The 14,478-nt window shown below is 43.5% G+C and overlaps 1 protein-coding gene across 1 annotated transcript in view; it reads left to right on the top strand.

Annotated features, from left to right (window-relative positions):
* TNC (tenascin C) overlaps positions 1-14,478 on the top strand; it is a 94,021-nt gene that overhangs the window by 57,618 nt on the left and 21,925 nt on the right. The window contains 6 exon segments of the mRNA XM_079926013.1: positions 743-1,015; positions 2,629-2,900; positions 5,336-5,356; positions 5,359-5,611; positions 9,217-9,489; positions 11,044-11,316. Of these exon segments, the coding sequence (XP_079782139.1) occupies positions 743-1,015; positions 2,629-2,900; positions 5,336-5,356; positions 5,359-5,611; positions 9,217-9,489; positions 11,044-11,316 (1,365 nt within the window).

Genomic DNA, 14,478 nt, shown 5'->3' with positions numbered 1-14,478 from the left:
AGGGTTGCCTGATGGCCTTGTCCTGGCTCAGCTCTCTTGGTTGGCAATGCAATACTAGCTTTCTTGGCCCATGTAGAAGCAGTTAAGAAAAGACAAGCTATTTTAACAGAATATGAGAACAGCTGGCCCTTGTCAGAAGTATGATGAAAATACCAAGATTTACATTGACAAATTGCCAATTCCCTTTAAGTCACAAAATCAGAAGCCTCAAGGTACCACCTTGGGAGGGTAATGGCGTCAGAATTATTTAGTCGTCATCTGAACAGATGGGAGCTCCCTCAAAGCAAAGGATGTCCGCTGGCTGCAGCCAAGTACTTGTGGTCTCCTGAGTGCAATTTAAGAGACTAGAAGCCGCCAGCGCTCGTATCTTTTGACCGATGGCCAGCATCCCTGAGGTGTGGCTCCCAGAAGCATCTGGGCTTCGACAGAACAGGTCCTGCTGCCGTCACTGGGCATGTCTCCTCACACACGCCAGATCTCGGCCAGGCCCTGATCTTGTGTGGCAGCTCGGGAGCGGGGAAATCTAATTGCCATACCTTCCTTTTTGTATTTTTCTTTTAATAAATCCCCTTTTTCTCTCCCATTGGCACTGATTGGTAACATCTCTTCGTGTCACCCTAAGCCTGAACTGTCGGATCTTTCTAGCTGGCTATGGTTCTGTTAACAACTGCAGTCTTAAAACCCAAACGCAATGATTAACTCAGATTTATTTGTTTCTTCTCTCCTACCCCTCCTTTTTCAGCCGGAGAACCTGAAATCGGAAACTTAAATGTTTCCGACATCACTCCTGAGAGCTTCAATCTCTCCTGGACAGCCACCGATGGGGCCTTCAAGACCTTTACCATTGAAATTATTGATTCCAATAGGTTCCTGGAAACGATGGAATATAACATCTCTGGTGCTGAACGAACTGCTCACATCTCAGGGCTCCGCCCTAATAATGATTTTATTGTCTACCTCTCTGGACTCACTCCCAGCATCCGGACCAAAACCATCAGTGCCACGGCCACCACAGGTACATGCACATTCGCCTGTTCCTAACACCCTCTCTCCAGAATCTTTTTTGCAGGGCAAAGCCACTCCTTCCTGCCCATTGAAGCACAGGCCACAGGGCACTAACTGTTCCGTGACACTAGGCTGGAGCGCTATTTAACATAACTCTCTTCCAGCAGCAGCCCAAATGGTGACTTTCCTAATTTGTCCCTGACCAGGACATTTGCAGCATAAAATGTAGTTTGGTCCAGAATGCCAAGTTGAATCTGGAGAAAAGAATTCTCCTCATCAGTAGCCAAAAAGCCATGATGAGAGCTGTCCTTGACTTGGAAAGACGTCTATATTGGTCAGAGAGGTCTTAAAACTTATATTGTGTGTTATCCAACTGTCTTGTCTTCCTAGTGCCTTTGACTTCCTAATACCCAAATATTCCAACGATTTAATGAAACTGAATTGGGCAAGTGATGAGAAAGAGCAAAGATTATTCACCACATGAGTTCACGAGGAAATCATGCCATTCAGACCACTCCAATTCCAATGCCACCTCTAGGAGAAAAGACCAGAACATGCTGGCTTGCTTCCAGAACAGTGAATGGCAGATGGCAAAAATAAAAGTAGAGTTTAAATAAGGAATTTGGTCAACAAAAGAGTGAACCACTTTCACCAAATCCGCGGTACCTGTGACATACACACTATGGGAAATGCTCTCTGGAATGCAGCAAAAGACGATTCTATGTGAATTCAGAAAGGAGAGCCTTGTCCATTCAAAATAGCATTCTCAGCACATTTTGGACAATGCCTTCTCTTGAGAGATAAAGTGAGATATCACAAACTGAAATTTAAAGTTATTTGTGGAGTAAGCATAGGAGAGTCTTTTCTTCTTGACCACAAAAAGGGGTCCCATATTCTAGGGCAATTTAAGAGAAGGGTTAACATTGTAGTATCAAAAGCATCTATCATTTAAATCACTCACAGCTGAGGGAGAGTCTGTCCTCATTCCACATGAGTCCACAAAGTGTTATCAGCATGGACCACAGGAAAAGCAGTGAGCCAGCAATATCTAGTTCTCAGCCCAGCCAGATGAAAGTATACCAAAACCTAGGGAAATTAGTCAAACACATATATTTCTTCCTCACGGCTCAAGTTGGTTTTCAAAAAAAGGCAAGTGTCTTTACCAGAGGGTTAAGGCTAAAACTTTATGGATTTAGTCTTACATGTTTTGATTTTGACCCTCTAATAGTGTTTTTTTTTGTTTGTTTTTTGTTTTTTTGTTTTTTTTTTTGGCTGTGTTGGGTCTTCATTGCCACGCGTGGGCTTTCTCTACTTGCGGCCAGCAGGGGCTACTCTTCGATGCAGTGCTCGGGCTTCTCATTGCGGTGGCCTCTCTTGTTGAGGAGCACGGGCTCTAGGCATGCAGGCTTCAGTAGTTGTGGCTCATGGGCCCTAGAGCATAGGCTCAGTAGTTGTGGCTCACGGGCTTAGTTGCTCCGTGGCATGTGGGATCTTCCCGGACCAGAGCTTGAACCCTTGTCCCCTGCATTGGCAGGCGGATTCTTAATCACTGCGCCACCAGGGAAGTCCCTCTAATAGTGTTTTGAACTGACACACTTTCGTATTTTTTTCTTCTTGCTTTAGTAGCTGAACCTCTCCTTAGCTGCCTCACTGTCTCAAATGTGACCTCGGGCAGTGTGTCCATCTCATGGGTAGCTCAGGAGTCTGCCTTTGATAGCTTTCTTATAGAAGTTAGGAATTCTGACCACCTCCAGGAAATGGTGGTACGTTCTGCGCCTGCGGCGTCTCGCAGCTTTGTCATCACCAACCTCAAAGCTTCTTCTGATTACACTGTCCACCTCCACGGGCTGATTGGCAGGCAGTGTGCTCAGACCCTGATGGTCCAAGCAACCACATGTATTTCCCACGATGGGTTCTTCACTCTCCCTTGAACTTCCCCCGAAGAGCGTTCCAAAAAAATCAACCTCTACCCATTTTTCACCCTCCTGGTCCCTCCAGATCCTTCTCAAATTTGACAGAGACATCCAAATCAGAGCTTGAAAACTTTAAAAAGAAAAATTCTCACCCCAAATTAAGGAACTTCTGTGTCAACCTCTTTTTTCTAAATACGCACTCACATCTGGAGTTGCTCTGTTTGTTTGTATAGAGTTAACCTGATGTGCTTTGGTTGAATTTCCAAGCCATCCTTTCATCTGATCTCGAATAATCTTTTCCAGTTCCCATTATTGTCTGCCTGTGGTCTTTCTAATCAAAGTTTGCCCACGTGTCTTATTCAAAGGGGTGTGTGCATGTCATTGTTGTTTCCTCGGTCAGAACGGTCTACATTCTCTTTCTCTCCACCAAGATTTTAAAAGTAGTGTCACTAGCATGCAGAGAAAAAGACCCCAAAGCACACCCCAAGTCCCACGCGAGAGGACCCAGTGGTCTCATCTTGTTCTTGAGACTTTTGTCTGCATTCCCTACAGACTGCTCTTTTTTTGACATTTACTCTATCAAGTATGTTTTGTCATCCACTGACATCTGTCACAAAGTGTCAGAGTCTTCTTTTCATCTATCATCTTGTTCCAATCTTGGTGCATGTGGTGAGCATTCAGAGTATTAAGTTTTTGAAAATGTCTGTCTTTCCTGGAAGCAGACAACATGTCAAGAAACTGTTTCAAAGGGTTAGAAGTGGTAAAAGAAAAACACCCCTAGCTTGCATGCAACACTGACCGGACCCTAACTACCACTCTCTGAGTTCTCTTCTTGCACCTCGCTTTTCAGCTTGGTTGCATCATTTGGGAGACAGCTAGAGGTTAAGCTAACCTTGCAAACCCAGGTCTTATTGGGTTTTGGCACTGCCAGTCTCTGTCTGGTAGCATGAAAAGAGTCCTAACGTGCGTCCTTAATTCGGGAGATTCCTTCCACAGCAAAATATAAGGAAAAAGCAGACAGAGTCCCATTTGAAGGATTTCACTTTTTCTGTGGTTGAGGTAATTTGCCAATGCTGTACCTGAAAATTATAGCATCATTAGCTTCTCTAACTAATTGCTAAGGAGGAAATCCCATGCCATTACTTACGGCTGTCCTCTGCTTCTGAGCCAGATTCATTTGTCCTTAGAGACTCTATGGCATTGAGTTATGCTGTGCAGTTGTCCAGTTAAAGTTTATCCAGATGAGCTCCTTCTTTCCTCCAAATACTGGAGCTGCAGCAAAACAACACCCGAGTCCTTGGAAGAAAGGGTCTGCTTCTTCCCAACCCTAAATCCTGATCCTAGTATCTCAATCCTCCAGGACTGTTGCCTCTCTCTAAAATACAGTCTGGGTTGAACTTATTTTAATGTTAGTATTATTTGATAAATGTGCATTTAGGTGGCCAGACCATATACATCCCAGTTGAAACTAGCAGTATAGGCCCCCTACATTAAAAATGAATCGTTCTCATCACTGATTATCTAGATTTTAAGGGACAAGAGAAACTTAACCTCAGGGGAACCATCCATCTTTCCAAATTATCCAATAAGTGAATTTCATAATCAGAAAACGCAAAGTCTAACTTCAAGTTTTCCTTTAACTTTTACATATACCAGGAATTTTTAAATAGAGGACATTTTCACCTTTATAGTGTTTAGAGTGAGATGTGGATTTTCCTATGGTGCATACATCTGGGTTTTTGACTACTACAAAGAATTTCTCTTCTGTGGATATTAACCTTTAATTTCTACAGTCCAAATAGATCACAGAAGACTAAATCGGGAAACTCCAAAGTAGCATTTTCTAAGGCATGTTCAGGGGCACATCAGCAACTTGAGATGTTCAGAGAATACTCCTCAGGAAAGGTATCCATTGATAAGCTTATGAAGTGCTGGGCTAAACAAAATTAAGTAGGCTTCTTTACAGAACCAGCATTCTGAGGCCTTTAAAATGCTAGTATGCTTCGTGAATCTCTAGGGTGAGATACAATATTCAATATAATGTGAAGCTATCTTTTCTTGGAACATCTTACAGAGCTAGTGTCCCATCGCAAACCTTAGAAAATGTACTCTTAATACATCTTTACAATAATTCATCTACTGCTATAATGGCTTCTTCACTTTTCTTCATACATGACCCGCAAGTGGTCACGTCTCTACTTAAAAAAAAAAATGCAAGTCCACACCTGCAGAGAAAGCAATGTATTTTCTAACATTATAACCAATGCAGGTGTGGACACAACCTAATACACTACCTTTCTGCAAATATTTGGAGGGATTGATACTTTCATATTCTATGGGTACGTTCTGTAGAAATCCTCTGCTTCCTCTCATAATGTGTCTCTCTTTCTCTCTGCCCATGTTCCTTTCCCTCAGAGCCAGAGCCACTGCTGGGCGTATGCTAATCCTTAGCAATATTACCCCTGACAGCTTCACCGTGTCACGGACCACTCAAGCCGGGCCTTTTGCAAAGATTGTTATCAGTGTTAGGCTTTCTCCCTCGCTGCAGGAGCCCCGGCAGTTCACAGTCTCAGGAGACGCACAGCACGCTCACATCACAGGCTTGGTGGAGAACACTGGCTGTGACGTTAGTGTGGCAGGGACCACCTGGGCTGGGGACCCCACCAGACCCCTCACTGCCTTTGTCGTGACAGGTACTCATTCAGAGGTTCTTGCTTGTCTGTTCAGAATTCTAAAATGGGGAAAAGAAAGAGGATAGGCATTCTAAAGGGAAATTCAACCCCCAATATAGCCTTCATTCCATATGTAAACTTCTACGTGAAAAGAAAGCAAATACTCTTGCAAAGAGAGACCTTTCACAGCCACTCTTAGGAAATGGAGCCAGTAGACTCAACAGTTGTATAAAACTGCCAGGGAATCCTGTGCCCAGTTTTATAGGTTTTCTGAGTCACGGTTTGGAGATCCTGGCTGAAGAGTGAGTTCTAAGTTACAAATGGCCCAAGGCAGGATTTTGTCCATAAGTCATGCTAGGTAAAGCAGCCCATGAACTACCTGCCCCAGAAATAAAATAATTTATCTTTTTCTTCTAAAAAAGTTACTTCTTAAGATTGACATCTACAACAGATTAAGGAAGGTTCAATCTAAGATAGCAAATAAATCTCAATTTTAATTAAACCTTAACCATTCATTAAACTCGACTTCTTACTTCTCTTTGAATTACAAAAACAAATGGTTTTCTATTTCCTTTCCTGAAAGTATCCTAAATCCATGGCAAAGGATGCAAATGGTGTCAATTTACCAAGTCTCCAGCCTGAAAAGCCTCAGAAAATATTTAGAAGTCTCTTGCCTTCCACTAATGATAATTTTTAGGAGACCAACTTTGCTGGCTGATTTTCACTTTAAACCAGGCCTCTCTTGAGGTCTGAATTGCTATAAATTGCTATTTATCTATATAAGTAAAATACATTAATAAGTTCAATTACATATTTAACTAGAGGCAGCATGGTTTCCTAGAAGAGTGGGGATCTTCAGATCAGGCTATGTGGTTCCTAATCCTCTTCCACATCTTTTTAGCTACATAACCTTGGCCAGTTCTTAACTTCTCTGAACCCCACTCCTTTATGTATGAAGAGAAGATATTCAATTCACGGGCACCTCTGGCAGCCTATTCTCAGGTATTAAATAGATGTGGTGCAATTTAACTGCCTGGCATCCCGGAGGCATTTTACAGTTGCTGGGTCCTTTCCTCTATCTCCCAACAATATGAGGAAAGTAGTGTTCTCAAAAATAAGCAATAAGAAAAAAAAAAAAAAAAGGAAGAGAAAAGAAAGAAAAAAAAAAGCAACAGCCTAGATAGAAACAATAGACCTCTGCAATCATGACTTTCCTATTATTATTATTTTTAGATCTTGGGGGAAGGAGTGTATTAATTAATTTATTTACTTTTGCTGTGTTGGGTCTTCGTTTATGTGCAAGGGCTTTCTCTACTTGTGGCAAGCGGGGGCCACTCTTCATCACGGTGCACGGGCTTCTCACTATCGCGGCCTCTCTTGTTGCGGAGCACAGGCTCCAGACGCGCAGGCTCAGTAGTTGTGGCTCACGGGCCCAGTTGCTCCGCGGCATGTGGGATCCTCCCAGACCAGGGCTCAAACCCGTGTCCCCTGCATTGGCAGGCAGATTCTCAACTACTGTGCCACCAGGAAAGCCCTTTCCTATTATTTTTAAGAGAACACTACACGTTTTCAGGTAAGATCAGAGAGTAGTTATGCTTTCTGTCCAGTTAGCTAATGTGAATTCAATTGTTCAGTCTTCAGATGCAGAACAAGTAATTCCTTAGTGGGGTGAGGCGAGGAGTAGCCATGACTAAGAACCTCACTGCCCAGGAGGGGAAGCATGGCCGGCCACGGATCCCATCAGGCCCTTATTTGTAGCCTCTTGCAGGACCTCCCACAGAACAGAGAGAAGAAAGGGAGGCTGGTCTTGGGAATCCTAGATCCAGTTACAGCATTGTCTCAGCTAATCCTTGATGTGAAAAGACTCTGCATTTTAAAAGAAGCACATTTTAAAAAGAGAAAAAAAACAACAAAAAAAAAAACTGAACATAAGGGACTATAAATAACAAGCCCTTGATGGACTAATTAGCCTGAACGCCCTCCTTTTCATCAGAATTCTCTGCTTTGATGGCATGGAAGTGCAAGGAGGCCAGTTATCAGAGAAAGGCGCCACTTATCTAAACAAAGCTCTGCAACAGAATTTGAAACCCTTGCCTTGCAGACAAAGAGGCCTGTTTGCACAGTATATGTCATTTCATCTTTGTCTTTGATAGAGTTATGATTTGGGGGAGATCCTTATTTGCTTAAAAAAAAAAAAAGCTTCAAGACAAACACCAAGTGGTTCAAAATAAGTACTGGAAATCCAAGCCACAGCAAAATTTAAATCTCCGCTTAGGGGGTTAGGGCATTCATTCACTCGTTCTTTCAGTCACCAAACATCTCTTTTTAAACATTTTTCTTTACATTCCATGGATTAGACTCTGGGCATTAGTGTAAGGTCGTTTATCTCTTTGAATGCTTCCATTTAGCTTCAGTGAAAAAGCAGGCTCTAACCTAGATGTGGCTAAAGCAGGCTTGGCCATGGAATTCCCATCCCCATGCCCACTTTGATGAAAAACAAACACATTCACCATGACTGTGTTTTGTTTTATTAGAGGGGAGCCACTGGACCTTCTCCACTAACCCTGCTTATGCCTCAGGTCTTGCCAGCACCCGTGGGGTTGACTAATTATTAGACTTTGGCTTAGGGTGTGGAAAGAACATTGAACCCGGAGTCAGATGATGTGGGTTGGATCCCAGCTCAGCCGCCTAGTGGATATGTGACCTTGGATAAATCACTGACCTCTCTACTTCCTTTGCTGCCACGGGGGAGAAGAGCGGGTAGTGATATCTACTTACAGTGTCATTGTGGGGACTCAATAGGATGATGGATGTGAAGCCTTGTCAACTGGGAAGTATTGACAGAAACCAAGCTGATATAAGGTCATTCCTTTGGGGCATCCCTTGGCACCTATGAAATAAGAGTGCCTGAGAAACAGATGTCTGGTGAACGAATGAACAAATAGTGACAGAACTTACTGAAGAGCCTAACTTTATCCAGGAAAATAAACAGCAAGAGAATTAGCAAATCTTAGTATTCCTTACTGGGCCATAATCATAAGTGGTTACATTCGGACGCATGAAAAATCTTACCTCATCCCTTTATCTCAGCTGGTGAGGATGTATGTCACTAACTGGCCTATTCAACTTAATTCAAAATAGGAACTAGAAGTGGAATAGAAATATACAAAGTATACCAAAAAGGAAGTATACTTTAAAAAATAAAATAAAAAAGCTGATTTCCTTCAAGACTACAAGTTAGTGGGAAATAGACAAAGGAGACCAAACCCAACACAAGATATTTGATTTTATCAGGAAAAATTCATGGTCTTTGGAGTCAGACCCAGCTAAAATCTTGCTCTCTCACATACTAGGCTCTGTGACTTTGGCCAAGTCAGTCAACTTCTTTGAAGCTCAGTTTTCTTGCCTGTATAATGGGAATAACATCTATCTCATAGGCTGGTTGAGAGATTTACACAAGACAACATCCTCTGGCACCCAATAAGCTCTTATGAAATATGCACTTTCTGAATATATAACATGTTTAATGATTGAGTGGGTATCTACCAGTGCTCGTGGAGACTTGTGCTTTCCCAGCAGAGTCAGTGCTGCTAACCTGAGTTATTTTCACCCCTCCCTTCTTTCAGAGGCCCTGCCCCTTCTGGAAAACCTAACCATTTCCGACATTAATCCCTACGGGTTCACAGTTTCCTGGATGGCATCGGAGAATGCCTTTGACAGATTCCTAGTAACGGTGGTGGATTCTGGGAAGCTGCTGGACCCCCAGGAATTCACACTTTCAGGAACCCAGAGGAAGCTGGAGCTTAGAGGCCTCATAACCGGCATTGGCTATGAGGTCACGGTCTCTGGCTTCACCCAAGGGCACCAAACCAAGCCCTTGAGGGCTGAGATTGTTACAGGTATTTTGGCTCAAGTGAGCCATTTTCTCCTCTTCCTGGTTCCCTTCCATGTAATCCATCTACGAGATCACCACGGTTTTAACACCCCTGTCCATGTTCCCTACTTAATCCATAGATGTGGCCTGTTCCATATGTCACCCCCCCCCAACACTTTCTCTTGTCTTATGTCTCTAACAAGCTCTCCCCTTCTCCCACTCCAGATACGAGAAGGTCGAAATGTTTCCACTAGGCATCCCAAATCCTTTAGGCCATGTCTTGTCTGTAGCTCTTGCGTGCTTACTCCACGTCACCGTCCTCTGTGTTCATCATGGCTGGTCCCCAGCTACATTTCAGCCTTCTCAAAAGAAATATACCAGCGAGTATATTTCAAAAACTTATTTACTACGTTTGTCACCTCAAAGCCTCAACTGTAGTCTTGACAAACTTCCCAGGTGGGCTTGTCATTGGAAAACCAACTGTGCACTTATACTGGTAAACACTAATATCATCGAGATTCTTCAGCACAGACTAAATGCATAATTTTCTCAACACTAATACTTCCTAGAGAAATATAGCATGAACAACTTTAACAGTCCACAATCTGTATTTCCCAAAGTCTTTCTAGAGCTTACTAACTCCATATTCAAAGGTACTACTTAGTGAAGAAGTTCCATGTTCAAATAAGTTTTGGAAACATGGAGTTAAACATAGTTTAACAGGATCCTTGACCACAAGGCTTTAGAGAACATTCTAATGTGCATGCTTCTCTCCAAGAGGGACTTACCCAGGCAATGTTTCCCAAACTTATTTTACAATGGATTATGATCAAACAGGAATAGTTTGCTCTAAGTGCACTTAGGGAAACTCAGCTCTAAATTTACCTTGACATTGAGTTTTGTCTAGTTAAGCCAATCCAAGATAATACCTTGGGTCTGAAGTACGTAGCACAAGAGGTTCCAATTCTTAGTTCTACCATCTGAACACTTACTGAATATTTAACACAAAGCAGGCCAGTCAAGAGTAGGAGCCTTCTTTAGGAAAGCAGCTCCAAGAAAAAGACCAAAAAGAACATAACACTTGTAACATTTCAAAAGCCATTTTCCTCAGGATCAAGGGAGATATAATCAGTAGTATCATCACGGGCAGCTCTACAGATCATTAATGCTGGTTTATGTGTCTTTTCAAAAAGAAAAGAGGGTCTCACAGAGCACGGGCACTCAGCCACTGGCGGACAGAGAGCAAACGTAAACAAATTACTGACTTTGAACTTGTTTAATAATGCATGGGAGGGGCCACTGCTGAGTCCAGATGTGGATTTACAGAATTGCTTTTAGACAAAACTCACACATGCAAGCACCCACTTGGCTTGTACTGAATGTGTCAACTCCATCCTTTCCCTCTCCTAGATCTACTAGACATGTTCGTGTTTGATAGTTTTATTTTCGGTATCTCAGGACACTTCTACCTCTGAGAGCTGGGGCATCACTCCATATTGATACCCCCACTGGAGAGAAGATTGCACGGGCTGCTGAATGATATTCTCTCTCCTCCTTCCACCATTTTCTCCCCCTCTAGAAGCCGAGCCAGAAGTTGACAACCTTCTGGTTTCAGATGCCACCCCAGACGGTTTCCGTCTGTCCTGGACAGCTGATGAAGGGGTCTTCGACAGCTTTGTTCTCAAAATCAGAGATACCAAAAAGCAGTCTGAACCACTGGAAATAACCCTACTTGCCCCCGAACGTACCAGGGACATAACAGGTCTCAGAGAGGCCACTGAATACGAAATTGAACTCTATGGAATAAGCAGTGGAAGGCGATCCCAGCCAGTCAGTGCTATAGCAACAACAGGTACCGTATATAAATGGGAGAGAACAGAGAAAAGTTCTCTGTTCCTCTTCTCACAGGGCTGGGAAATTACAAGAGCTTCGGATGCAGACAAGCTTGTGTTTGAATCCTGACTCCTGAGTATAGCCTAGGCGACCATGGCTAAGTCTTTACGCAAAAAGTACGATGCCACTTACTTAATAGTGTTGTGAGGATTAAATGAGATAATTCATGGAAAGCCCATACAGAGGCCCTGGCACACAGCAAGGGCTGAGCAAATGAGAGCTATTAACATTTTTATTATTGTCATTAAGATAGTCATTACAATCGTTGCTTTTCTTTTTTTTAATTCCAAAGGCCCTTCCTTCTACCTATTATCATGTTTTATCCAGAGGTATACTTCCTTGTTCTTTGGTCAAATGTTCAAACTATGCAGGGAATAATGAAGAAGTGGTACCTCCACCTATAAAGATTAATACTTATAAAATGCTATGTGTGAAATGGTCAGTTCCCTGATCAAGAAGGAAAAAAGAGGAGGCTGGCACGGTCGGCAGGCTGCTCCTCACGAGGCTCCGTCATTTTATCTGATACTCACGGCAACTCTAAATGGCACTGGAGGGAGAAATGAAAATCCTTTTCAATATGAGTTGTTTCAAGGAGAACGAAAAAAGATGGTCATAACATGACTGTTTATAATGATAATACTAAGACTAATATGACTCTTTAAAGAGAAAAGGAATGACCTTCAACAGGTAGGGTGAATTCCTTCAGGAAACTGAGGCAGGTACAGAAATGGAGCATTTGCTAGAGACCACTGCTTCAGAGGAACCAGGGGGAAGAATCACAGAACCACAGGCAGAGGTAGAAGGGACCTGAGAAATGATGTAGCCCAGACTCTTCTGTTTGTGCACGAAGAATCTGTGGCCCAAAAAGGTGAAGTGACTTGCCTAAGGTCACACAGCCAGATTTGGGGTAGAACCCAAATGCCAAGTTATTTTAATATTATTAAATAGAAGTGGGCTAGGTGACAGATAACCAACGAATAGACACACTTGCCATCTCTGACAGGCAAAGAGCATAACACTAGCCAAAACCTTCCCTTTGTCCAGAGATGAGTATTTTTTGATGCCAAATTTCAGGACCTAATGAGCTCCGAGAAGCCACCTGTAGAAATCATACTCAGTATTTGTAGACATGCGGCAATTCAGCCAGAAGAAATACCCTGTTTCTTATTAACACAGACCCTATCCCAGGGACGCGGGTCCTTGTCTCCTCTTCCCTGTGGCTTCCCGTAAAACAACTTCAGATCAGAGGCAGAGGCTGATTCTGCCCTTGGTTTATAAACACTGCTTTTCAAAGTTTACTTCTGATCACTGGTTTTGTTTTGCCGATCTTTTTTTTTCTAGAGGCTCCGCAGTTCTAAAGCAAAAATGAAAACGAATAATCATGAGGTTTTGTTTTTTTTTTCCTAAGAACAAGAGAAAAGAAAAGGCCCTCTAGGATTGCCCTTTCTTTGATTTTTTTTCTCTGGGGCCTTGTGTCTCACAGCCGAAGAGAAGCGTGTGCGTTGGTGTATGCGTGTACACACGTATGCTCCGGTACCTGGCAAGGACGGGAGAGGTGACTTTTGATCACAGCAGACGTGCAATTTACCTCATCAGCTTCGTAAAGTCTCCCTTTTGTGTTTTCATTCTTTCTCCTTGTAAACCCTTCTCTCTGTTCCTCTTTTTCCCTGTAAAAGCTGCCGCAGGTTCTCCTCTCACTCCCTGAACATGAGCTGGCAGCCCTGAGTGCCCCAGCGCCAGGGAGCGTGGGTAGAAGCAGTGTAGCTGAAAGGTTAAGCCTGCAGCCTCTGGGCAGATCCCCTGGAGTCGGATCCCTGCTCTACCTCTTCCCACAGCTATGTGAGCGTGAGCAAGTCTCCTTCCCCTCCCAGCCTCAGTCCCCTCATCTGGCCAATAGAATTTAACTCCAAGGTCAGCCATGAGGTTCATGTCACATCATAAATGTCAAGTATTTAGTTTCCTTGTAACAATATTAGCTAATATTATGTTTGGGTGATTTAACATACATTTTATTTTTTTATTTTTATTTTTTTGCGGTATGCAGGCCTCTCACTGTTGTGGCCTCTCCCGTTGCGGAGCACAGGCTCCGGACACGCAGGCTCAGTGGCCATGGCCCACGTGCCCAGCTGCTCCGCGGCATGTGGGATCTTCCCGGACCGGGGCATGAACCCATGTCCCCTGCATCGGCAGGCGGACTCTCAACCACTGCGCCACCAGGGAAGCCCATACATTTTATTTTTTAATGGCCCAGTTGGTTCAAAATTCAAAAGTTAAAAAAAAGGATATATAGTGAGGTCTCTATTCTACTGTGTCCCTGACAACAGTTGTTCTATCTAGAAGCAGTTGTTCTATCTAGAAGCAGTCAGTATTACCACTTTCTTCTGAATCACTGCAGAAATATGCTATACAAACAGATAAGATTAGACATAAGTCTATGTTCCCTTTCTTTTTCACCTTTTTCTTTTGGTGTGGCGGTTAACATACCCACTCTTCCACACATTGGGGGTGTGTGTGTGTGTGAGAGTGTGTGTGTGGGTGTGTGTTCCTTGCTTATTAATAGATCTCAGAGATAATCCCATATGCCTTATTTATTTAACCATCCCCCTACTGACAGACCCTTAGATTATGGGTTGTTTCTTTCCTCTGTCAACCTCTGCATTTGCAGTGGCTCCTCTTCCCCTCCGTGGTTTGAGCCACTTCTTCACAGTAGCCTGGGCTCCGCTTTGGGAAGCCCAGAGTTGCCAGGAGCTTCTTTTGCCTCTGGGGAGTTAAATGCCAACATGCCTCTGTATACCATTGGGACGGTCCCCAGAATAGACAGAAAGTGGTTCAAAATCCAAAACCAGAGTAAGATGGCTCACCTCGGGGGTAGTGAGGACCCTGAAACGCTTCTTTAACCTGCACCATCACCACCCCCAAACATCCCCAAAGCCAAGGGGACAGCCCCTCTCCCCACTCCCAGAATGTGCCCCCTCCCACTCTACCTCACTTCTCCCAGCCAGGCAGCCTCCCAGCTCCCCTGCTCAGTTGCAGTTCAGATGGACTTAAAACCACACACCACACAGCTGCAATGGCATCGTGTCTGGGGACCTGGGTCAGCGGGTCTGCAGACACACGTGCT

The sequence above is a fragment of the Stenella coeruleoalba genome (assembly GCF_951394435.1).
Source record: "Stenella coeruleoalba genome assembly, chromosome: 7".
NCBI classification, from domain to species: Eukaryota; Metazoa; Chordata; class Mammalia; order Artiodactyla; family Delphinidae; genus Stenella; species Stenella coeruleoalba.
Note: the sequence above shows the minus strand (reverse complement) of the source record. Positions and strands in the feature narration are given on the sequence as shown.